This window comes from Tyto alba, unplaced genomic scaffold (assembly GCF_018691265.1).
Source record: "Tyto alba isolate M040663 unplaced genomic scaffold, T.alba_DEE_v4.0 Super-Scaffold_34, whole genome shotgun sequence".
NCBI classification, from domain to species: Eukaryota; Metazoa; Chordata; class Aves; order Strigiformes; family Tytonidae; genus Tyto; species Tyto alba.
The window spans coordinates 3,211,834-3,236,131 of NW_024881309.1; the positions used below are offsets into that span (position 1 = coordinate 3,211,834).

A 24,298-nucleotide genomic window follows, 5' to 3' on the forward strand; every position below is an offset into this window, starting at 1 on the left:
CTGGCTTAAGGCATTCCTGCCGTTCAATTTACTTCACAAGAGTCATTCCAGAAGTCCTTTAAATAGCTCTCTTCTCTACTAGGGGAGGGCATTAAAAATATATTAATTCCTCTGAAATATGGGGACAGGATGAAATATGCACAACACAGAGCAAAGGGCGTTACCCTTGTGGCAAAAATTCTCACTCCTGTGCATGAAGCATTGCAAGAGCCAGCTGGTTCCTTGTTCTCTCCCAAGTACCAGTCCTGCAGTACTGCTGCACACAAAGAGCACACAAAGCTCCCCTCCTCCTTAACAGAGAAGGGAGTGGAATTTGTATGATGGCCAGCTAGCTTCACACTGCTGCTGGCCCTACCACTGTTAGAACACAAACATGTGGGAACCGAAGACACAGTTCAAACAGCAGACAGTAATTAAGCTGGTTTTGTTGGCTTGTGCAAATCTGGGAAATCTACACACAGGGAGAAAGACGTACAGAGTGTTCCCCAGCATCCATGTTCATTCCAAGTGCTCCAGGCATTGTGACACTGAAAATAAAAACTGTGATCATCATGAACTTGTCGTTTTCCCCATTGATTCTGAAAACATTCTAGTCCTCTTTGGTGAAGATGTATTTAAGTATTGAGATACATATGTAGACAGGACTGGGAGAGTCTGTCTGTAATGGACACGCACAAGATACCCGTCTCCAAATAGCAGACACAAGTAGTACTGCACATCTGAAGTTCAGTGCATAAACTACTCACCCTAAGTAAAATAACCTAAACTAAAACTTGTTAAGCAGTCCTAAAAACCCATCCCCTCCCTCTATTTCTTGGACTTGTCCATATTCCCATTTGTTTTATTTTATTCAGTCTTCCTCTCTCTCTCCAACTTTGCCAATCTTTGAGGAAAAATACCAACTTTCTAGAATATGCAAGTCCTAGTACAACTAGGAATTCGACTTCAGATTTGAAAGCCTGAGTGATTTACTCATTATTATTATTATTACACACCTTATTTGAAACTTTCTATTCAGTTCCCTAAAATAAAGGTTAGGCCTTTCTTGTTAGATATTCTTTCCGCAGCTTCTTAAGTTACACTGACATGACCGATGCCTACCTTGCGATTTGCTTCACTGTGGGCCCATAGGTAAGCCGCTCTTCCCTGGCAAAGCATGGCTCCCATAGTATCCTTACCTACGCCACATCCTTCCGAGATTTCTCTTTCTGCTGTCAAATCTACATACTAGCCATGACAGTAAGAACTCTGTTAGCACCAGCTTTCAGAAGCAGGGGCTTGAATTCAGTCACTTACTTTTAATGGAAGCAGGACTGTAAGACAACTATTTCATAGGATATATGTGCATTAGGATGGCTTAGCATTTACAGATACTTTTATAACATGTTCTTAGACAGTCTAAAGATAACACAACTGAAGCACCAAGCTCAAAACAATGTTATTCTGTGGTTTTGTGTATTTATGCAAATAACTGTTTTTGTTAAGCCTCGGCAAGTCCTAGAAAACACAACAGTTACTGAGCAGGAAACTTCCATTCCCTCCCACTGCAATAATACAGGGATACCAGCCTTAATCGTATTGCCATTGGTTTTATGTAAGGCTAGTAATTCTCCTAAATAGCTTTACTAGGCTCAGTGCTCAGAGAATACAACTCCAAATGCATCTGCCCTACACAACAGAAGCTGCTCCTGTCTGCAAAGCAATAGCGAGAAGGTGGCATGAAAACTGAAGAGAACAGAATTGAAATAAAAGTGACACTCAAAACCCTTTAGAAGTTGGAATAATAACAAATATGCAGATGAAATATGTTACTAAAGTAACAGAAGCAGGGAACAGAACCACCATCTACCAAGTACAGTGCTTCTCATCGGGAGCAGCTCCTGACACATTCAGAAACCTTTAAGTGATCTTAAGTTTACCGTGCTATCAAAGCAGCTTCCTCATTTAAACACAATTCACAGAAAGCACTCCGTGTTCAATATCACCATTTAAGGTGTATAGGGAGTGGCACACTAAACATTTTAATCCTTGTGTTTGGTAAACAATTGCTGTGCCTCACTGGGCAACTGCTGTTTGTAGGCCAGCATTAGTAAGCTTCAATACCTCCATTCAGGTCAAGTTTCCACCATCAAATTTATCACTAGTTTCCCCATGGTCCCTTTTTGGACCAAAGCAGGAGGCCAACAAACAAGCATGCTAACACAACAGCAACCTTTGGAAGTAGCAGAAATCACTACAGGGAACACTAATCACCACCTTCCAGAGACATTACCACCACCTCAAACTTCTGTCAATGATCTCTAACACATTTCAGTTACATTAAGCAGTTTGTTTTTTTCCTAAGCTAACAGAGTTCATTAAAACTGAACTCAAGTTATTATATGAGCACACTGTAATGGAGGGGGGAGGGGGAGGATAGGGGGAAACCAGCCAAGAAACATGCTCAGGAGCAACCTCATCTCTAGACAAAACAGTTGGATTTGCTAAAGGCTATCCAGCCAACTACCAAAATGCTATTCACTGCATCTCTGACTGTATGTATACAGTCTCCACAAACTTACAACAGTTCCCTAAACAAGATCAGAATTTGGCACTGCTAGAACAGAAAGGAAACTGATTTAAACCTCAGACCACTGGCTTCCTGTCTCCATCTATAGTAGGAAATTCAAAGTCTCCAGTACACATGACTCCAAGACACCTGGGGTGGCATAGAGAAAAACAGAGATGACAAACAGTAGCAAGTCAAAGCACTCTGAAAACATGTGTCATACACTGATGTGAACTGAGTGGTCCGTGCTTCCTACCACTTAAAATGATATAAAATTGCTTTGAAGTTTGATCTTTGTGAAAGGAGCTGAAGCATCCACTTTAAGAACTAGTATGACCTTTGGGAAAGAACTTCTACACCTTAAATTGATTTAAAACTGCGATCCACCATGGAACCTGTACCACAATCACTGTAAACACTGGGCTATACCTCACTGTAGAGGTTTTATTTCTGCTCACCAAATCCAGCATTGCATTCTATAATTCCTTTTATGCAAACTTCATTGTAAACCTACAGAAGAGAAAAAAACAACCAACCTAACAAACAATAGGGCTAGTCTATGTTAGCTGAAAACAATCTTAAACTGGTGCCTTGAAACCATTTCATCTGATGAGATAATTAGGAGTTTCGGGTTTATTTTTTTAACCCTAAATTAGTTTTATTAATAAGTGCTTCAAAAATTACTGTGAAAAATCCTCTCATATTAAACTCATAACAATAGCAGATAGCAGAATGTTCTCTATATATAAACAAATGTAAAGCTGTTTGGATAGAAACCATTAACCCTCATCACCCTGATTAATGACTTTCTATTTTTAAACCTGAAGACATTACTGTAGTTCCTTTCAGAACACATGCACAGGAAACCAACAGACAAACTCCCTTCTTCCACTAGGTGAAAAGAGAATAAATCGACCACAGCAGTATCTTTAATTCAGAGGAAACTGCAAACCAAGAGACTTCCCAGTACCTTGTCCTGCCCCTAAGGTAGACATCGTCTAGCTGGGAGAACAGAGTAAGCAGCAGTCAGTCTAATCGCATTCAGAGAAGAGGAAGCTAAATACATTTATAACCCATCAGCCCAGACTGAAATGCCACAGCAAACCTATTGCTGACTTGGCTGCCCACACTTAGGCACTGCATATTTAACTAGCAAGGTTAACTTAGCTCCAGCATTAGTTGATTCAAAATGTAACACACTGGAACTAGCAAAACATTAGTTGTAGCCCTATGGGTGCAGTTTCCAAGCCCTTTGGGAGCTGCCTTCACCTACGTATTACTAGGACCTCTGAGGGTATATTTTACACATATGCCTAAGATGATCTATCCTACGATCCTTCCCATCCTGGAATGGAGGGGGTGGTGTGTGAAACTACTTCAACTCTGGAAGACTACCATTATCCAAATAATTTAATATGCATGTAACTGCAAACTGGAGACATAATTGCTTCAAGACAGCCATTTTTCAACTCAACATAAACTAGATCAGCCTGAAAATCTCAGACCCAATAAGGGATTATTTAATACCTGAAAAGAATTCCCGTGAGTCTCTAAAAGCATCTCTGCTGTGAAACCACAAATAGTATTATTCTGGACTTTCACAATACTCTATGAAAGGCAAATGAGCCTCAAGGTGGTCCTGTAGCACCACCCAGCTATTGTTTTATTCAAATAGTTTCTAGTCTTTGCAAGAGGCCTTTAAATTTTAACTTGAGGAACAAACCTGGTTAGGAAAGCAACAACTAAGACAATTCCCCTCTTCAGATCTTCGTTACACAGGTTTAGAGTTTTTCCCCTGAAGAATACCATAAAGAACCTATTCAAAACCTTACTTTATTAGTACTGCAAGCATATTTAGAAAGACTAATACATATGCATACACACATGGGAAACATTTTACTAGGGACAAAAAGAAAATGATGAGCATTTAGTTTAAATCTCTTAATACACATGCTCCCCCAAACTCAAGTATTCCTTAAAATATGACAGGAAGTGCCTATTTGCTTTTCCTATTCACACTAATTCAGGTCCATTGTTGGCTGAAACAAAGGTCTTTCAACCTGCATCACCCGTTCCCAGGACATTTGACACCAGTTTATTAATATCATAAACATAAGAGCCATAAGTGGCAGAAATCCAGACCCACTCCTGGTACCCGTCTTAAATAACCTTAGAAAGGCGGGTGAATCATCTCACAGGTTGTGGAACTAAAACATTTATTCACAACTAGGAACAAGCAGTTAAAGGTCACAGCTTCTCCTTGAGCCTGTTCTTTGCAGCCACTGCAATATTATATTATAATAATAATAAAACCCCTCAAGCCTGTCCACAAGCCCTCCTCTCTCTAACCAGCACAGTAGTTCTGTTTTTAAACAAAAAAGTAAATCAACAGCAAATCCAACATTTCAGCATTTTTAAATACCAGCCAGCTGTTCAATGCGAAAGCTACCGTGGGGCTCAGTTTTCTGAAAAGCACAAGATTTGCTGCTGAGAGCTTCCAACCTGTGAAGCTTAAATCTATTTTCAGATGGGGAGAGGGGACGAGTGGCCCTTCTACTCAGGATATGTCACACCTAGTTTTGCATCAATCCCCTTTCAATTGCAGTGAAAACTCCTCTTCACTCAAGGTTACGATTGTCAAAAAAAGATTGTGAACAGTAGTTACAGTCTCTGGATAACATCACCTGCAGAGGCCAAGTACCCCCATATTAAATTTCTATCTAAAATTCTGTCAGAAAGGATGTTTTTCATGTGAAATATAAACAAAAATAACAGAAACATCAAGTAGAGGAAATAAACTACCTAAGCAACATCTGTGTTTAAAAACTTAACTGCATTATAATTCTTAACTTACTCACTTTGAAAGTATCATCTACTAAATAAAAAGCCATCTGACATTTTAGATACCTGGCCTAGGTACGCTTGTGTCCCACTCCTGTCACAGCATGCAACAGTTATGCTTAACCTGGAAAAATTAAAGATCCCTGTTTAGATGCAAACGAAGCAGCCCAAAACTTCAATCAAGTGCCACAGAATTCTGGCAACCAACAACGTTTGTAGCAGCCTGGAATAGTCATATAACCACGCCTTGGGTGGCTTAAATACACTAAAAAAATTGAACACAAACACATGTTCTCTCGTGATGTAGCAATAAAACTCAACCTAAAAAACCTTTTTTTTTTTTTAAACCTCCAAGTGAAATCTTAGCTAAAATGTAAGCCCAGTAGAATATAAAGTCTATGGATTGCTTGAAGCGGGAAAACGGCAGTGTCCGTGTTCTCTGCTTCTGCAGTTTATAGTATGGAGGAAACATTTTAAGTATTACTGCAGACATTGTGATAATTTGACTAAATGACACAAGAAAGAGCTTCCTCCCCTTCAGATGCTCCTGTTCCAAACATCTGCTATTTTTTCCTTTCAACCATACATTATCCCTTTAAACAAAGTAAGTGTACTAAGCAGTATGATACACAATCCATACTAGTTTTATTTACATTCCAGAAATACACTTCAGCCAGCAAAACCTACACTGATTTATGAGAGGTCTCCCTGGGCAAAGATGACAGAGGGGTTAAGTCATATTTGCATTGTGTAGAATTTAGTTAGGGAGTTACTCATCATTTTTGTCCTTTGTACAATCGCATACAGATCATACATATCTAATTACAGTGGAACAAAATTAACTCTAGCAGGAATTAACTTCATGCTCACAATTGTTTCATATAAAATGCCCTTTGGTGCCTGAACGTTCTGTTATTATCACTCACAGAACTGAGAGACTTAACTGAGCAATACAAGGAGAACTGAAACAAAAAGGCTTATAAATAAGAGATTTTATTACTTCCGTTCTAACACAGCATTTGTCTAGCCTTAGTCCTCTGGTACATGACTTGTTCCAACATATTTTGTGCCTGCAGAGCTTTACTTTACAATGTATCGTTAATAAAGCTACAGCAAAACTGTTTCTGCATATCTAATTTCTAAGAATGTAAAAATCTCAATTTTAGCACTGCCGAGGACAAAAATTCAGGTTTACTGATTTTCCAGAATAAACTTTATACTGGAACAGAGAGATTAAATAGTCTCTATTCAGAGAACAGCGCTGCCATTTCTGACCTCTCTAAAGACATTCTTGCTGACCTGCAGATAAAGGACATCCTATTAACCAGATCTGAGTGGAGATTCGGGAGACCAGAACTCCATCTCAAGACACTGCTCACTGGAAAATCTGTATTCTTCAAGTAAAGTTGCAGTATTACATCCTCCCTAGGCTCCAGGATTTGTATATAATGTTTACAGAAGTGCTTCACCACTCTCATAAAACACGCTATGAAATGCAAGTTATACATAGTATGAGGATTCCCCCAAATGCATTGAAAAAATTGAATGAGGCTTTATTTCTCACCGTGATAATCACATTAGCAATGTACCTATTTTCCAAAACCAGGCTAATTACCCCATGGTACCAGAAGTGATATGCTGCATTGCCTGATTTACTTACTGCTTTACTTACACTTCATTTTCTTACGACACTGTTCTCAGTATGCCTAGGAGGGATGCAAAAAAAAAAAAATGTTCTTAAAAAAAAAAAAACACCTCGACAAGCTCAGAAATACCATCTAGGCCTTAAAAAAGGAAAAAGGTGTCAGCAGTTAAGCTGTTCTTCCCACTAAGTTACATCCAGTTAATAGCATGAAGCCACTGCCTTGTATGGCTATCAGGGCTAATTTCTATTCAAGACCAGTGTGCAATCCCCACAGAAATTTTAGGTGCTCCTTCACCAAAAGTCATTTTAGACATTATGGAAAAAGTCATTCAAAACTAGGGGTAGCTAAGCTCTCAAATATATGCTTCTGAGATTGCAGAATCTCTACAGATGAATGTTTTTTAATAAACATCCAACAGAAATAATGGGTATAGTTGAAAGATTTGCATTTAGAAAACATACTAACAAGCTCCTAAGGTCCTGTCAGCCGGATCCTCTGTGATACCATCCTCACTCTGTTGTGACAGATAATAAACGAATTTGCTTGATAACCAGGGAATGAGAAGGACACTGAAGACTACCACTCAAGATCACAGATTTCAAAAATGCCAAAGTTATTTTCATGCTGATTCCCTTTAAAAGTGGATTTCTGCTTTGTTAAGAAAATATTTACAAGCAACAGGAGTAGCAGAAAATCTGCCCTGTGATCTAGGCAAAACACAGGAGTATTTACTCACCTCTTTAACTCACAGAACATTTACAAGCTTCTCCTCAAGACTACAAATTACCTTACTCAAGATAGCTCACACCAATCATAACTGAATATATCTACACAAAAGTTGCCCCTGCACTACTTATTCAAGAGCGTATTCACCTACACAGCACTAAAAACCTGCACTACAAAATTAGCTGTCTTTAATTCACATCACCAAACATCCAATCCGTAAAAATTTTTAAAGGATGCTTTAATTTGTATGTCTGTTCATTGAAAGAATAAATAATTTCTATTTCAAGTTGTATTTACTTGAACCATTACCTAATGCCTAAAGTCATTATCTAATGGCTTTTATTTAAAAAACACAAACTTCATCACTAAAAGGAAAACATACCTCCTTCTGCTTACATGTGTTCGTTTCTTTTTCTATGCTCAACCAAGGTGATTCATGAGTCCTTGAAACTAATTTGAATCAGTAACTATTTACTTCTCAATTTCTGCTGACAGCTTCCCTCTGTCAACCTACAGAACCTCTCCTGACGTCCACCACAGTATCTGTACCATACTACACACTAACAACACAGGCTAAGTCGTCCCCTCCGAAGACCTTACTTTAGATCTTTTCAGGGGCTTGTTTGTGTTCTGAAGTAGTACAGAGCTATTTTTGGAAAAATCTCTGCTGGAATCACAGCCAGAATTTCAATAGCCTGCACAGCACAGAAAAGCCAGTGGTTCTTTTTCTGTTTGCAAATAACAATATATTTGGAAATAACATACTGTGCTATTGTTTTGCATGTATATAACCAAATCTTTGGGCAATGCCCTTCTTGTCAGTGAGAACACTACAGACTAAGAGCACTGAAATAGCATCATTTTCTCTTTCTGCTGAAGCCATTCCAAAACATACACTACAAGATAAAAATTAGTAGCAGTATTTTAGAAAAACACTGTAGTTTGGCTATGCCTTTCAAAATCAGCTACTAGAATTCTGTAATTTGGTGCACATTTCTGTTCTAGATATAAAAAAACAAATAGAAACTATTATGCTGTTCCAAGCTCTTCTCAAAAGTTTTGGTCAAAGAATGTATTTCAGGCGCAAAAGCTAAACCCAAAAATTTCTAAGGCTTTTAATCTTCATGTGTAGAATGCAAGAAACCACTGTACTTGAACCAATGTATAAAATGCCTCCTTCTAAGGAAGGAAAATGAAAGCAAAAATCACCCTTACCTACCATAAGGGAAGGGAGGGAGGGAGGCACACTCACCAGATGAATTTCAGGCAGCTTGCCGGAGAGCACAGCGCCCGTGAAGGTCACAAGTACAAGTGAAGTTTCCAGCAGAGATGAATACACAGTTCTGACTACTAAGTGACCGTGTAATAAAAATTGCTGACTACTTCACTCGCAATGGGCATTCACTTCTTTATCAGTTCATTTTAATACTTAATGCATTTTTACATGGCACCTGAAACCCCAAAAAATAGTCTTCGCTTTACCAGTTGCCTCCCCCGGCCTCGGCAAGTGTTTTCCTGTGTTTCTATTCTGGCCCAAGAATACATGTCTCAGCTTCTTAAATAAAAAAATATTATTAAACAGAGGCCAATACTAGTTTCTGGACTGGACTTTGAGATTTTTAACACTCACTTCCCTAAGTGATGCAAAATGGAATCTACAAATCTTGACAACTCTAAGGCAGACACATATTTATAATGCATCTTAAATATATAGAGTCTACTGATCTGAGCAAAATACTGGCCTTTATTTTTAAGTTAATTCTTTTACATTTCTCACCTACTCTGTTTAGAGATTAGGACCTTTCCTTTAGATTTTGGAAAACCTGTATAACAGCTGAAAACAAGATAGTGAGTATTTACTGGTATTGCTGTCCTGCAAGGATCTCAAAGTTTCTTGCAATAACTTAAAAGTTCTGGAACTTCGTAGTGGAAAACAGGAACACTAGTCTTGCAGATAGGAAAAGCAAAGCATAGAGGGGTTGAAATGACTTAGTGACCTTCCAGATGAAATAGCTCTAGATGATTGCTTTCTGTTATCTCTATTTCTAGTCCTCCTTTTTGTCAGTTTTGCCTCCCTCCCTCCCCGCTGATAATGAAATTTCAATCTAATCTTTAAACTTGGTAAAAAGTAAAAGAGTACTAACAGCTCTGTAAGCAAAAAAGACTGATTAGAAAGAACATGAATTGGAAGGTGCCAAACAACTTCCAGTTGAATGTTACATAATTGTAAAACCTCTGGAAAAATAATCTCAACATATACATAAATAAGCTTACAAGATGAGAGGGCTGTGTACATGACCTTCTCTTGCTGACTTCTTCAAAATGACAGCAACCAGCAAGAAGGAAAGATTGAGCCAGAAGTGCTCCTACACAGGATGCAATCACTCAGTCATGTCATTTCTTCAAACAACATACATGCTTTAATAACCCTTGTGCAGGAACACTGCGCAATGCAACAGAGATGACCTAACAGCACAGTACAGTTGTAGATGACAACTTAGAATACACTTCCCTGATTTTCAGAAACAGCCCAAAGATGAGAATGCTACAGAAACAAGCAGATGTCTGTTATTCCCAGGTTTGGTATGACCTTCTTCGGGTTAAATCAAGGGACAGAATCCACTAGCTCCAGGGAATCAACAACCTGATGGGCCGAATCTCCAAGCAGTTTTTGTTGTGTTTTAAATGCTGTCTTCCTACTGCACTTTCCTCTCAGGCATCTAAATATTGTCAGAGACAAAACTGCTGGGTTAAGCACAGCATGTGTTCTGCTCCAGTAACAGAATTGGTATGTTACCAGCCCCCACCACTTTCAAGAGTGGATTATCAGTCCAAAAGAGTCTGAAATGAAAGATCCTGAGTATTGCCTGAAAACAAAAAGAAAGTAAGATTCAGCTACCAAGAAAAAAAAAAAAAAAAAAGAAGGAACAAAACCAAACAAAACAGCAACAAAAAAACACCTAAACAAAAACATGAAGCTGTGTTAAGAACAGACTGAAAAAAGGCAGAAGGACTATACAGAAAGTTTTAAAGTTTTGGTCAAAAAGTTACTCCTGCCAGTTCCACATTCCACTAACACAGCTTATCAATGTTTCACTATTAGCTCTATAAAGCAGTGTCATTTTCTCATTGCTAGACTATATACTGAAAATGTTTGTGGGCTTCAACTTCAATTGCCATTTGTTCATGTTGATCCTTTAGAAGAGATGTCCTTAAACAGGAATCTCAATTCACTGGAAGAGAAGTTTTCCATATGAAAGGCAGTCTATGAACAAGCACCCGTCAACTCTAAGCACCAAAAGGCTGAGGAAGAGGCTGGACCAGCTGTTCACAGTGCCAGAGTTTCACAAGTTGCCTTAAAAACATTATCGTATCTCCAAGAGAAGCAATCCATCCATTCACCTCTCTTGTCCCATTCCTGTAGCACCACTACCTATTCCACCACAAACTTTTGTTACAGTCTAGGGAAGCTAATTCAAGATAAAATTAATCTGATAGCAATTAATCCAAGACACATAATTTTCATTCAGGTCTGTTTGCCAAAGTGATCACTGTGCAGCTGCGTGAACACCTGCATCAGCTCAAAGCAGAAGTGCTGAAGGTACAAGGAAGGACCATTTCTTTCAGAAGCAGCAGCTACTTGCAATGACAATGAACCTACAGCCAAGTCAGGATGCAATTTGAATTCTAATTTCCCTTTCCATACCAAGCCTATGCTTCACTCCAAATCAAGCTGAACAGGACAATTATTAAAGGACAATCCAATATTTATTTAAAATTATCTCAAATATTTCCATAAATTAATCTTTACACAATGCACCAGTAACAGTACCTGAGAAGTTAGGGTTTTGTTATGTAATTCCATTGGAAAAAGAGTCTAGGAACTCTCCAACAAGTGTCTTTGAGAATCATTATATATTTATGAGAATTGAAGCTCAAGATTTATTTCAGTATGTAGTTCTTGTCTGCTGGACTTGAAAATTTTAAGATACTTTAGAAATTTATGCTATTCCAATTAAGTCCTTCAGACTACATTCATAAGCACTTTACACAAGTACACATAGGTCATAATTTCTGCTAATCATCTTCTAGCCTTCCACTAACAGGAGAGAGGCCAACCGAAATAACTTCTTTTAAGAGTCAAAGAATGGTCCCTGGAATACTTTTTGTATTCATCAGGAAAAAAGGAAAATACAGCTACTAGCATTTAACAGACAAGAATATATTAAAAATTACTACAAATTTTAAATAAGTAACTATAATCTGAAGTCTCGTTTACTTTAACTGTTCTTGAATATATGCAATTATCTTTTCTCAAGTTCTCAAAAACAGAGTGCCAACTGTGTGTGTTTGGATATCACATTATTCCCAGAGCGTTCATTTAAGAACTGCAATTGAAAACCCAAAGATAAACATTGCTACACAAAATGCATTCTACATACCTGGGAAATCATTCTTTCCTACAATACAACTCTTGTAAACTCTCTTTTCCTGACCCTGAAATTTTCTTCCAAAATTAGATGCAACCATAACTGCCTAAGGGGTTTAACATGTGACCTAAATATGCTGGTTTTCCTAATGGTGCTATCACTTGTGGATCGCCAGGAGGAAAATACATTTTTGTAAAGAATGGCTGACCAAATTAATAATTTCTCCTCCAGTGCTTAACAAAAGCATGATAAGTTAGAAGAGAGAAACTTACAGCCACCTCTGTTTCTCTAACTGAATTACAGTCATGAACAGAAACCTCAAATCATTATTTTCAGTAATCTTATCAACTCACAATACCAGTATCTGATGTCTCATTAGCCAGTGTCTTCATTTTAAAGGCAAATGTGACAACCCAAAACCTTCCAGTTGAAGAGCAGAGCAAGGCAAGACGTCCATCATGTAATAATACCTGCCGCCCAGAGCAATGTCCTAAAGCAGTCCTGTTTGGGGAGCCAGAAAATGAGCAACTGTATATTCAGGAAAGGAAATCCTGCTATATAAAATCATTAACGAGTGCACATATGCACACAAAGTATCAATACTTTACTTGTTAAGACAAGACACCTTTTTAGGCTTCCCCTATTTTCACAAAGGCTCATGGAACAGCATAAAAGAATGACAACATCCTTTCTATTTCCAGCTTGCTTACCTACTAATCCTACAAAAGTGGTATTTAGCCAGTGCATGCTGTAAGAGCATAACTGAGATATAAAGCAATAGAACAAAGCTATAATTACATATATCCCACTAAAGTTTGAAATCTAGAAAACTGTCCAGCTGTAGTTATTTTGACTGTAAGACCTACCGCTGCTTCTTGAAAGAGATTATTCTAAATCAGTTTGGATCAAGTATCATACTTGCTGTATTTCTCTCCTTCTCTATTCATAGAAACATGGTAACTGTTGCCTATATTCACATTCACAACATAAGTGCCCACCTATGCTGAACTCTTAATTCTTTTCAGTCCTTTTCATTTCAAACATTTTTTTAAAGGGGTAAACCTCAGTTTCACATTACTGAACACTGACTTATTCTGCAAGACTTTTCACTCCATACTAAAAATACTGTAGACGTAGTTATGGTCCTGCATATTATAGAGCATTGAAAATATGAAAAAAGGTCTGGAACATACCCTTAAGGCAGTTATAAAAGCATCTTATACTAATGAAATTGCTTTGGGAGCACACTGTTTTCTAAAGAGGAAAGAATAAATGGTGGCCCTAACTTGGTACCATGAGTAATTGATGGTTTTACTACAAGAGGTACAGTATGTAGCAGATTTAATCATATGCACACTTAAACAGCATCTAAAACAAAGGCCTAATTCTACAGCATCTAAACACGAGACAATACATTAGCTTAGGTGAAGTCAAAACCCCAAACAAGGGATCAATTCTTCAAATCATATTAACAGTGATAAGACATTATAAAAGAAGATTATAATTTCTCAGATTATCTTTTTAAACTGCTTTACAGTAAAGCAATCAGTAATCTCCCATTTAAGTGGTACTCTTTTCTACAGCAACTCACAAGAAACTAAATTGTACTGGTATTTACACAGCTGTTCTTACTAACAAAGCTAGTAACATTGCTAAACAAATCTCATTTCCACATACTCCTTGTGTGGACACCAAAGGAGGAAAATCTCTTCCATGTGCACTAGTTTTGCTGAAAAAAAAAAGTCAAAAAGATTATTTACAACATAGTGATAAATGACACTCTGTGTGTCTGTCCATATGCATTTGCACATGTACACGGCATCTAACTTCCAGAAAATCTAGAACTGTCACACTGCACAGCAGTTTGACAATTGGCCTGTACCCACCTAAATCCACACTGCTCTCAACTGAGGTAGTTCTGCCTTCTCCACCTGCGCTCAGGAACACATTCTCATCACCCCTTCTTTGCACCTACAGTGTTTGCACATCCACAGTCTTACAATCAGGGATCTGATCCGACGGCAATGTAACCCAATAAAAACCTACAGGTCCATTTGTTTTCAGCAGCAGCAGACTTGGACCAACTTCAGTCTACATCCAAAAGATCACCAGTGATGCAGGATCTCTGTCAAGCATTAGCGCACCGTATCAAAGCTTCAACTATTTTATTTGGCCAGTATTTTAGTTCAGTCTCTTAAGATTACTGTTACAGTATCAGTATTAGATATATTCTATTGCTGGCCTTCAGATAGCACCTGTCCAAAGTCTCTATCTTGAACAGCAGTTTAAAGTCCTTTTTATCAGTTGATTTTACCATTTGTAGTAGCTCAGCACTTAGAGACCAGGGTCTCGTGTTGACTGTACATAAGGTCCTATACAGAGACCAACCCTCTTCCAGAGTTCCATGTGTCCCTTTGAGCCACTGGATCACTCTGCGCGATGCTGGCACAAGCACACGCAGAGCACTCAGAACCAAATCAGGGCTCAATTCAACTAAAAAAATAATCCAGTCAAAACCACAATTTGAAGTATTTTTGAGCTGGATCAGCTTCCCAAACAAGTTCACTGTGCAGTGACATGAACATTTGTGCCAGCAAAGTGGGAAGGAGTGCCTCTTTAAGCAGAAATGCTGCCAAACATGTAGCCATGGCCTAAATAGGCAAGTCAGAAGAGAACAGAAAGAAGAGGGGAGAAAAGAGGAAAAAAAAAAGAGCAGACGGTACGGCTAGGAACACGCAGCTCTTAACTCTTACTTCAGCACTGCACCCACTAGGAATTTTATTCTTCATTTTAGCTCTTCCAGAACACGTTCTATGAAGCTACAGCTACCACTGAAACTCATTCAGTGTTTCAGGGTAGAAATACCCAAACGAGAATCACTCAAGTAGCACTTTTAAAATTAAAAGCTGTGAAGTCTCACAAAGCTGATCAAGCACTGTTATCCATCAGGATCGCCACCAACAGCCACGTTGCATTCACTTAGACTGCTGGAGTCTGACAGCTTGATCACTACAACCGCCGTACAAAAAACCTCACTTTTTCCAACTGATTTTTAACTTAAGCCAAAAATATTCCAACAGCAAAGCATCACAGAATTAACAGACCAATAGTGGTCAGCACGCCTGACAAGCTGAAGTGCCCTAGCTACCAAACCTATGTCAAGAGAGAGTACTGAATAGCTTCTAGGAAGCTGAACAGCCACTCACTATTTAGCTGTTTGCTAAATGCCCTTTGTTTTGGGGAACTTCACACTTTAAATGCACACTTTAGTCAATCTAGACCAGCAGTTCCTAGAACACAGTAGCCTATTTCTCTCTCTAGATACAGTCATCCTACAAATGGCTGAAGAGCTAAAATACAGAAGCAGACTTAAGAATACAGAATAGGATTATAACATTGGGTCTTTTTATTTATCTATATCATATTTTGAACTACCCCTTAGAAACAAACCTATTCCTAGCCCTTGCTCCTTCTAACTGATGTTACCTTATGGGCACACAAAACATAACCACAGCCCTCAAAAAACAAATTAAACTCCCTCCCACAACTGTACCCCAACCTTTCTCCAGCATTATCATTGTAGCCTCTCACACCTTTGCTACTTTTCTCTGAAAATTTTTCCTCCCCTCCTATTTCATCAATTCCCATTTAAAAAGCCCATGTGTGACTTCCATGATAATGCCACTGTTTTTCTTCCCTGACTTCTGCCCACTGGCACAGCTCAGTAGAAGCGATTCTTCCCAACTGATCCCAGCAACACCCTTCCATCTACAAGTTACAGGCCTCTGTAGTCAGTTGTTGGTAGGCCAACAGAACCAATGTGCCACCAAGAATAACCCTCTAGTAGGACAGAACTAACCACCTTTCTGAAGGGGGCTCAGCAGCTCTAATGCACTCAGACGTGTTACTTGACAAAGAGAAAGCTTTCTGGTAAGGCAAGAGAAGATGGTGAACTCCAGATCGTGGTAAACTGCTTTTTACAGCAGTCCTCATTCCTGGCTTTAGTTTTCCTTACTCCGAAGTAATCATTTTCATGCACTGAACACAAACTACCATTACCAACAACAGCTCCCATAGCTGCTCTGCAATTTTGAAGTCTGCCAAAAATAAACATGAAACTACACTTAAAAGATTTGACATACCTAGAATCATATACAGAAAGCATTCCTGAACAAGGGAAAAGTCAGATCTTGTTTATATCTCTGACCACATACACGAGCTGGCTAGGGATAGAAATGTAGGAGACTTCATCTGTTCATCATCTGCACAAACTGAAACAGACTACAGCAATGATTCGGCTATAAAAAAGGAAACATGAAACAGGTCATAGATTATTAACAAAGCAGCACAGAATGGTTAAGCATCAGACTTCATTTTAAAGTCTGTAATCAGCACCCACAACAGATATTCCAGTACTTCTCTGAGACAATTCAGGCATTAAATAGTTAAACAACTTGTCAAAGGTGAACAGTAATCACTCAGGGTTAAAGCTTCGGACCTAAATTCCTGGTTTCCAGCCTTGGACCCAGACTATCAGATCTCTACATCTATTTGGATTACATTTGAAAGAACATTTAGATACAGCAACTTGACTCTCTTCCTTCTGCCAAGTAATTAAACAAATTTGATTTAATTTGTTCTGAAGTACAAACTCATTCCATTAAGCAAGTGTCTAGTTTTCAGAAACAGTTCAAACTCACAATTCTTAGCTGTTTCCAAGTAGAGTTGCCATTATGCCACATCTTGGAGAACCTAACAGCAGAAGAGTAAAAAGAAGTCCCAAAACAACGAAACTGTTGCAGAAAAATCTTTTTAATCCTTTTGTATAATCATTCCCATAAAGGAAACATCCATTAAGAAAATATGGTAATGTCTGCTCTTGAGTATTTCTGGACAGTTAAGTCCTACTTGTGCTGAAACAGTGATGGCACAAAAAGGAAAAAGATCCGTGCATTACAGATACTTTAGATAACCTGATCACTGAACTTATCAAAGACAATGACTGCGTTCTCCACTGGAGAAATCCCATCTATCTCGTGTCCTGGATCTGGATTCTCCAGAGTACATGGAACAAGTTGAACCCAGCTACGCTGTAGAATTGGGCTCCAGCAAGACAAATATAAAATGCAGAAGGTAGGAAAACTTTTGTTGAGCAAAGATTCAGATATTTCAGAAACAGAGGCAGCACAAGCTACAACACCCTTGCCCTTATGCACTGGCCAGCTAAATCACAAGGCAGCAAACTTTTGCCAACAGTTAAAATTAAGGATCCCAATTTTAATGAAGCTGACACTCAGATTTCAATTTATAACCTGATTTCTGTGCTTAACTTCATGATCTGATAGGGCCAGACCACTGTTTACAAGCAAGGATAAATTCCATACATGCCGAGAGAAGAGAGGCTAGTTCTCTGCTCCTCATACATCCATATTCCTCAAGTTACAAAAATTTTGCCACAGCAGAATGACATAGGCAGGCCCCAGATACAAACTCCTTGCCATCTTCTTTCCTCCAGCTGTAGTAACAGCTTTCCCCCTTCTTCCCCTTCCACCCTCATGAGTGCTAGAAGAAACACTGTCACGTCCATCTATCACACAGTGCTTAGAAAGCCAGAAAATTAAAACCTGTATGTATCAGAGTTCATGTTTCAGCCATCAAAGCCACCAAATATTGACTTAGTAATAGACAGCCATTCTAGCCTAAGTATCTAAAGAATTATAGGTTATACACATTATGTGAAGGTTACAAGGGCAGACCTGACCTCAAATATACCGGAAGCTACGTCCCAGCTTTCTTAGCAGTCTTTCTAAGGTTGCTGCCACTATTACTGCCTCAAAAATGTTATTCTCCACCAGCCTGTTTTATAGGCAACATTGTAGAGACCACCGGTTTTGCATTCTGCTGATTAATGCAATTAAATAGATGCCCTTTTCTTGGTTAACACTTCCATTAGTTTAATCTACACTAGCTTTCCAATGTAAATATTGCAACATTCTATTACAAACCAGAAGAAAACAGAAAGTGAAACCTCCCATTTCTTTCAGGTTTGCTTGTCTTCACTATGTTTTTAGTGAAGTTTCAGCATGTCACAACAAAAGTTAGTTTTTAAAATTTGAGTTCTAAGGCCATCCAAAACACAAAAATCCACACCCTAGGTACTACTGTACACAAATTGGTACTGTCCTCAGTCACAAACATGATTAGAGACCATACTTGTTAGCTTGCAGACCACAGTGGTTAAATATCACTTATGTTTCAGACAGCAAGATTTTCTTTAGCTTTCACCACCTTGCCTGCAACAAGAAAGCAGACAGAAAGGCAAGGAGGGAAAAAAGGACCTCAGGCTACACTGAGAGCCACTGTCAACTTGTCCTTGAGGATTCTGAAGGAAGACCAGAAGCATGCAAGGCTGCTGTTCCAATTTTTGCAAGAACCACACAAGGCTCCGTTTCATTCAAGTGAACCTTAAAGCCAAAAATATAGCTAATAAAAGGAAGAATGTGACTAACTTGATACATTATTAACCCTTCCAACAGTATCACAGGGAGACATTACAAAGCACAACAAGAACTTGAAGGATCACATGGAAGCTAAACTTCCACCGCCATCAGACAGCTGGCTTTCCACATTTTCCAGCATGAATTGTGGAAGCCAAATACACAGGAAGAAGAGAGAATTTCAACTCAACAAATTAATTACAACTAAGTATAAAACCAACCTTGGGACTTCTCTCCAGGATCTGGGCATTTAAATTTCAAGACATCTTGCAGGATATCAAGCCAGGTGTTTGCACCTTAAGACTGATCCTCAGTCAGCCACTGCTGACAATGACATGAATTCTCTTTGGGTCACAAAATCAGAAGGCTACATCTTCCATAAAACAAAAACCAGACATTCTTACAATTTTTTGGAAACCATCCCGACTGGCTTACTGAAACTGAAGCTAGTTATTCCACTTCCAGTGAAGGCTTCCCTGAACTCCACCCGTTGTGACTCCAGCAACACAAGCCCAGCTGCGAGCCTGTCAGAAAGCATAAGGCCAGCAAGTCGTCTTTCGTAACATGAAGTACAATACTTCACATCAGCTAAGGAAGTTAAGAACAGGCTATTTCCTGACTTCTGCATTTCCAGATCCCTGTAAAAGCCACTTTACCACACACAAATATATATATCTAGAGAGAGAGAAAGTGCATTACTATCACACACATGTCAACAGGTCTATTTTAATGAAGAATTATTTGCAAACACCTGCCACACAACCACAGCTTCTTCAATATTTGTACTTAATTAAGGATTTAGCTTGAGATGTAATTAAAATAAAAGGTTATAGAATTTTAAGTCTGCCAGGGAAAAAATTATACTATATTTAATAGTAGTTCTGCGTTTAAGCTTTAAAGTATACTTCCTGAAGAAACTAAAATTAAACTTAAAAAAAAATTGTTACAGCTTTGTTTCCAAAAGCCATCTTTCAAATTGTAAATGACCCAAGACTTTCAAAGTACATTGTTCGCCACACGCTGTAGCTAATAAATAAAAACAAGTCACTTATGTTTATACTGATATTTTAGCCTTTAGAAATTAATTTGAACCACACGTCAAATGGGGAAATAATGCAAACTGCAGTTACCGCTTTTCTAAATACAACATTAGTTTCACTTCTAAGTCAGAGCATTCGAGACATGTAAAAAAAAAAAGAAAAAACAACTTAGGAATTACATAAGCGATGAGGCCAACTGCTTGCAAAAGAAAAATTTCAACTCATGATCTTACAGGCTCTGTTGTGCAAACAGGACTTTATGGTGAAAATAATTTAGAAGTCAGTGGGACTTTCCTCAAAAAAGATCACAGAAGAAATTTTGCTCTCTAGCACAGAGATTGAGCAGCACAGAGACAGTGTGGTTCCTCTAGTGATCCCCAACCCAAGTAAAAGAAAATAACAGGTACATTTTTTGCAGTCACAATCAGAGGCAGCCATCTTAGTGTAAGATGACATTTGTCACTGCCAGCTTAGAAAAGTTTTAGGCAATTTCCAGTATTATTTCAAACAAAAACCGCCTCTTAATACATAAGCATGCATAAACATTCAGGTTTCTTCCTCCTCTGATTAACAGAAGCTGGAAAGATTGGAAAAATTACTTGATCTTTATCAAGCATTCAGATCTTCAAAGAGTACAAACATTAATTAATTCTCACAACACCTCCCTGTGGAATGCAAGTATCACATTCCCCATTTTGCAGATTAGGAAAAAACACAAATCAAAAGCTGAGTGACAGAAAAATCTTAACAATCTTGGAAAACACTTCCAGAAAAATATTTAAGAAGCCTGAATTCGGCCCTTCTTAAAAGTGTGCTGAACACTACTCTGAAACTATACTTTAATCCTGAATCTGGGTATCTGAAAGCACATTAAACGTCTATTTGCTTTGCTCAAGTTGCATACAGCAACACTGAGATATTTTAATAAGCTTGCATTCCCATCTCCCTCCCTAAAGGGTAGCTAAAAAGTCAGAAAACACTCAGTAAAAAAAACGTTGCTCTTACCTTCTGCTACATCATCATCTACAGCGCCTTTCACCTGAGAAAAACACCACTGAATGTCATTTCCTCCTCCAGCTCCTAAAAAACACAATCAGAAAAATGAGACCCCCCCCACAGTAACAGAAATAGCACACAATAGTTACCAGTTGAAAATTTCAGACATTGTACACGCCTACTTCCTCAGCAATGCTGTCGACACAATTACAAATTGCCCCTCCCCACCTTTTTCCTTTACCGATATTGTTTTTGTCATTAGTGGTTTGCCAGCATTCAATGCAACGTTTGTCAAAAACACTGTAAGCATAAGCAGTAACAGTGATAAAAGCCTCTATCACCAAAAGATCGCTGGACTAAGTAACATTGCTGGTGCCAACTTCAACCGCGCATTTAAAATGAGACTGCATGAACATCATCCTTCACATGAAGCTTCTTCCTACTTTAGAAGTCAGAACCCTCTGTACACCCCCACCCCCTCCCTTAAACAGTAACTGTCAGAAAAAGCTGTACTTTTTTGGAAAATTTCGATTTTTCAATCCATATAAACCAAGCATGCTATTCACTTCCTTCTTTTTCCCAAAAAACTGAACTGAACCTACATACTAAAGGCTAAAGAAAAAAAATTTTACCACAATTTTAGAGTCTCTTCGCAGAAGTAACGAAAGCAATTATCAGCCTTAAAAAAAAGCAGTAAATCCCAGCAGAAAAGCAAACAAGCAATCTGATGTTAACAAGTTCTACTACCATAGAAAACGGATCGAAGAGAAAACTTCAGGAACATTACTGCCTCGGCGGAAGGCAGTGATTCATTTGAACCCTGCCACCAAAACACACAAAAAAAATCACCACCCATTTCTTTTGCATTTCATTCTGAGCAAATCACTGCAGGGCTGAGTACATACAGGAAGAGACTGAAATGGGCTTGCCTCTTTTTTTTTTTTTTTTTTTTTTTTTTTTTTAAAGCCACTGTCAAAATGGAACTTTTCCTCAACACAACTCAAACAGGCTGAGCAACAGATGGCATTTACACATTAATCCAGAGCTCTGTTATGGCTTTCGGGATAACAAAGAATACAGAGAGGACTTCTTCCCTCCTCTATACTAAGTTAAGGGGGGAAAGAAGTCAGACAAGGAAATCAGAAGCCCCAAAATAATCTTTTCAAAAAAGACCAAGTGTCTCAATGTTGAGAGAAGTGCTGGAATACCAGCAGAACGCAGTTTGCTTTTTCTCCTTGCCTTCATTTCTTTTCTGAAGGATTACAAGACATGCAAGCTACATAACCTGACAAGGTGAAGGCAAGCACCAGCATCCGTGTATACAAGAGATGTCAAAATGCTTTTTGCAGATGCACGGGAACGCTTTGCCACACACATCTCTCTCCCATTCCCCAAAACCTGTACAACCCATTTTCTTTTCTCTCTCCAGTCTCTTCATTTGTCATTTAGCAGCTGGCGCTATGGAAGCATTTGAAGGGGACAGTTTGTAAGAAAAATCACTGCTCTCTGTACTTAAGGCTAACATTCTCTTTTTCATACAATTTACTTGGTACAAGTTGGCACTTCCCCTCCACCCCACCCCTCCCTCGACTAAAACAAAAAGAGGAGGGTGGAGCATGGGCATATGGTGTAGGGGGAAAAGGCAAAGCATAAACCTCACAGAGCCTCTCAGGCTTGCTCCTCCAAATGCAAAGCACTGAAAAGACAATTCATTTCCAGAGGAAGGGGATAAATATCTTTCCAAATGAAGATATCGCAAAGAAAAGTAAGAAGAAATACCTTACGCATACACACTTCTAGCCTAGCAACACTTTAAGATGCAAAATGGGGAGCAAGCACAGGAAGGAATGAGAAAGAAAACACAGTAAGACCTGTATTACTTAATGACATCCTGCACCCAATCGAACTCTCATTTGCAGAAGCTTAAAAGCTCCATCCTACAGAAGGGTGCAATTGTACTCTTGACAGAAGCACGTCTGCACCCTGGAACACCTCTCTGTGCACAGCAACACTCCTCTGCACAGTCCTCACTAACTCCACCTGAGAAATATATGCAACATAAAAGCACGTATACAAATACAAAAAAATCTGTAGGGGGAGGGAAAAGGGGAGAGAAGAAAAAAAAAAAAAAAAACAAAACAAAAAAACAGCAGACCCACCCTGTCTGCAAGCCTCCTGCATACTGAACTTCAAAATACACCACTTCCTCATCGAAGCCCCTCCACCTTGCTTCTTTCATGCCTTTCCCCCTCCACCCTCCCCTCCCCGCTAAGGGAGGGAAAGGAAGAAGGGGTGGGTGGGAGGAAAGCACGATTTCCCAGAAGGGGAAAAAAAAAAAAAAATAAATAAAAAAAAAAAATCAGGAAGGCGCAGGCGAGGCGGAATGGGAGAGCGGGGCCGGGGGAGCGAGCGAGGCAGGGGCAGCCGGCAGCCGCGGCCAGGCGGAGGCGGGTGCGAGGCGTTCCGCGGGCTGCGGGAGCGAACCCCGGCGAGCCGGGGGGCCGGGCGCGGAGCTGCCCGCGGCCCCCGGCCGGCAGCCCCCGCCGTCCGCCCGGCCCGCAGGCCGCTGCCGCAGCCTCACCTGCGCCCCCCCCGCCCGGCGGCGGCGGCCGGTGCCCCGCGGGGGCAGCCTCCCCTTACCTGCCATGTTGGGCCGGCGATAGCGGCCGCGGCGGGTCGGGCGGTCTCGGCGCTGCGCGGCGGGGCCGCCGGTGCCGGGCGGGGGGCGGCGGCGGGGGGCGGATGGCGGCGGATGGCGGCGGGGGTGCGGCCGACTCCGCTCCTGGGGCTGCCCCCGCTCCGCGCCTAGCTCCGGCCCCCCCCCACGGCCTCCACTTTCAAAATGGCGCCGGGCGAGCTGGGGGTGACGTCACCCGGCGGGGGGGGCGGTGCTCCGGAGGGGGCGGGGCGGGCGCGCAGCGGGCCCCCCCCCCCGGGCTGGCGGCGGGGCCCTGCCCGGGGCCGGGCGCCCGCCGGCCCCCCCTGCTCGGCGGGGCGCCGGGCAGCCTCGCCCTTCGTCTCACTGCTTCCCGCAGGCTCCCCCTTGCTCGTCCTCCTCGTTTGGTTTGGGGTTGGGTTTTGGGGTTTGTTTCCCCCCCACCCCCCCCCCCCCTTTCCTCCGCTCCCTCTTCCTTCTCCTGCCATTTCCTCATGCAGCAGTTTCTCGCTGTAGCCACATAACCTGTTTGATGCACATTTTCCACCCTCTTGGATGCTTTCCATAACGTCTGCAGGCAGGATCTCTTATTTCACTGGAGAACCCAAGCGCGTCTTTGCCATTCTCATTGCTATTCCCTGCATACACCAGCCGTGCTTCTGAGCCATTTTTAGCCTCCATCCACCTTTCACACTGACAGCCAGCAAGATCTACAAAGAAAGACTTCCAGCCGAGCCCAGCTTGGCACAACTCCCGCTGGCTCAAAAGGGATGAAGGCTCCTTTTTAGCTCACTGGGTCCCAGTTAAAGTCTCAGCTGTAGTTAACATAGAGGACTTGGATAATTGATTCAGTACAATCTATTTAAGATCTTGTGAAAGTCATCAGTTTCCCATCACAGATGTTTGTGCAAACGTTTT

At 40.2% G+C, this 24,298-nt stretch overlaps 1 protein-coding gene across 3 annotated transcripts in view; it reads right to left on the minus strand.

Moving 5' to 3' along the window:
• PPP2R2A (protein phosphatase 2 regulatory subunit Balpha) overlaps positions 1–23,454 on the minus strand; it is a 42,049-nt gene extending 18,595 nt beyond the window's left edge. The window contains exons 1-2 of one of the 3 annotated variants that reach the window (XM_042801485.1): positions 23,365–23,454; positions 20,734–20,808 (exon numbers count right to left, since the gene is read on the minus strand). In XM_042801485.1, coding sequence (XP_042657419.1) covers positions 20,734–20,808; positions 23,365–23,371 — 82 coding nt within the window. In that variant the 5' untranslated portion in view covers positions 23,372–23,454. Of the gene's footprint in view, positions 1–20,733; positions 20,809–21,471; positions 21,596–22,883; positions 22,954–23,364 lie in introns of those variants that run through there. The other 2 variants (XM_032989979.2, XM_009973057.3) reach the window with 2 other exon arrangements.
• Positions 23,455–24,298: the final 844 nt, after the last annotated feature.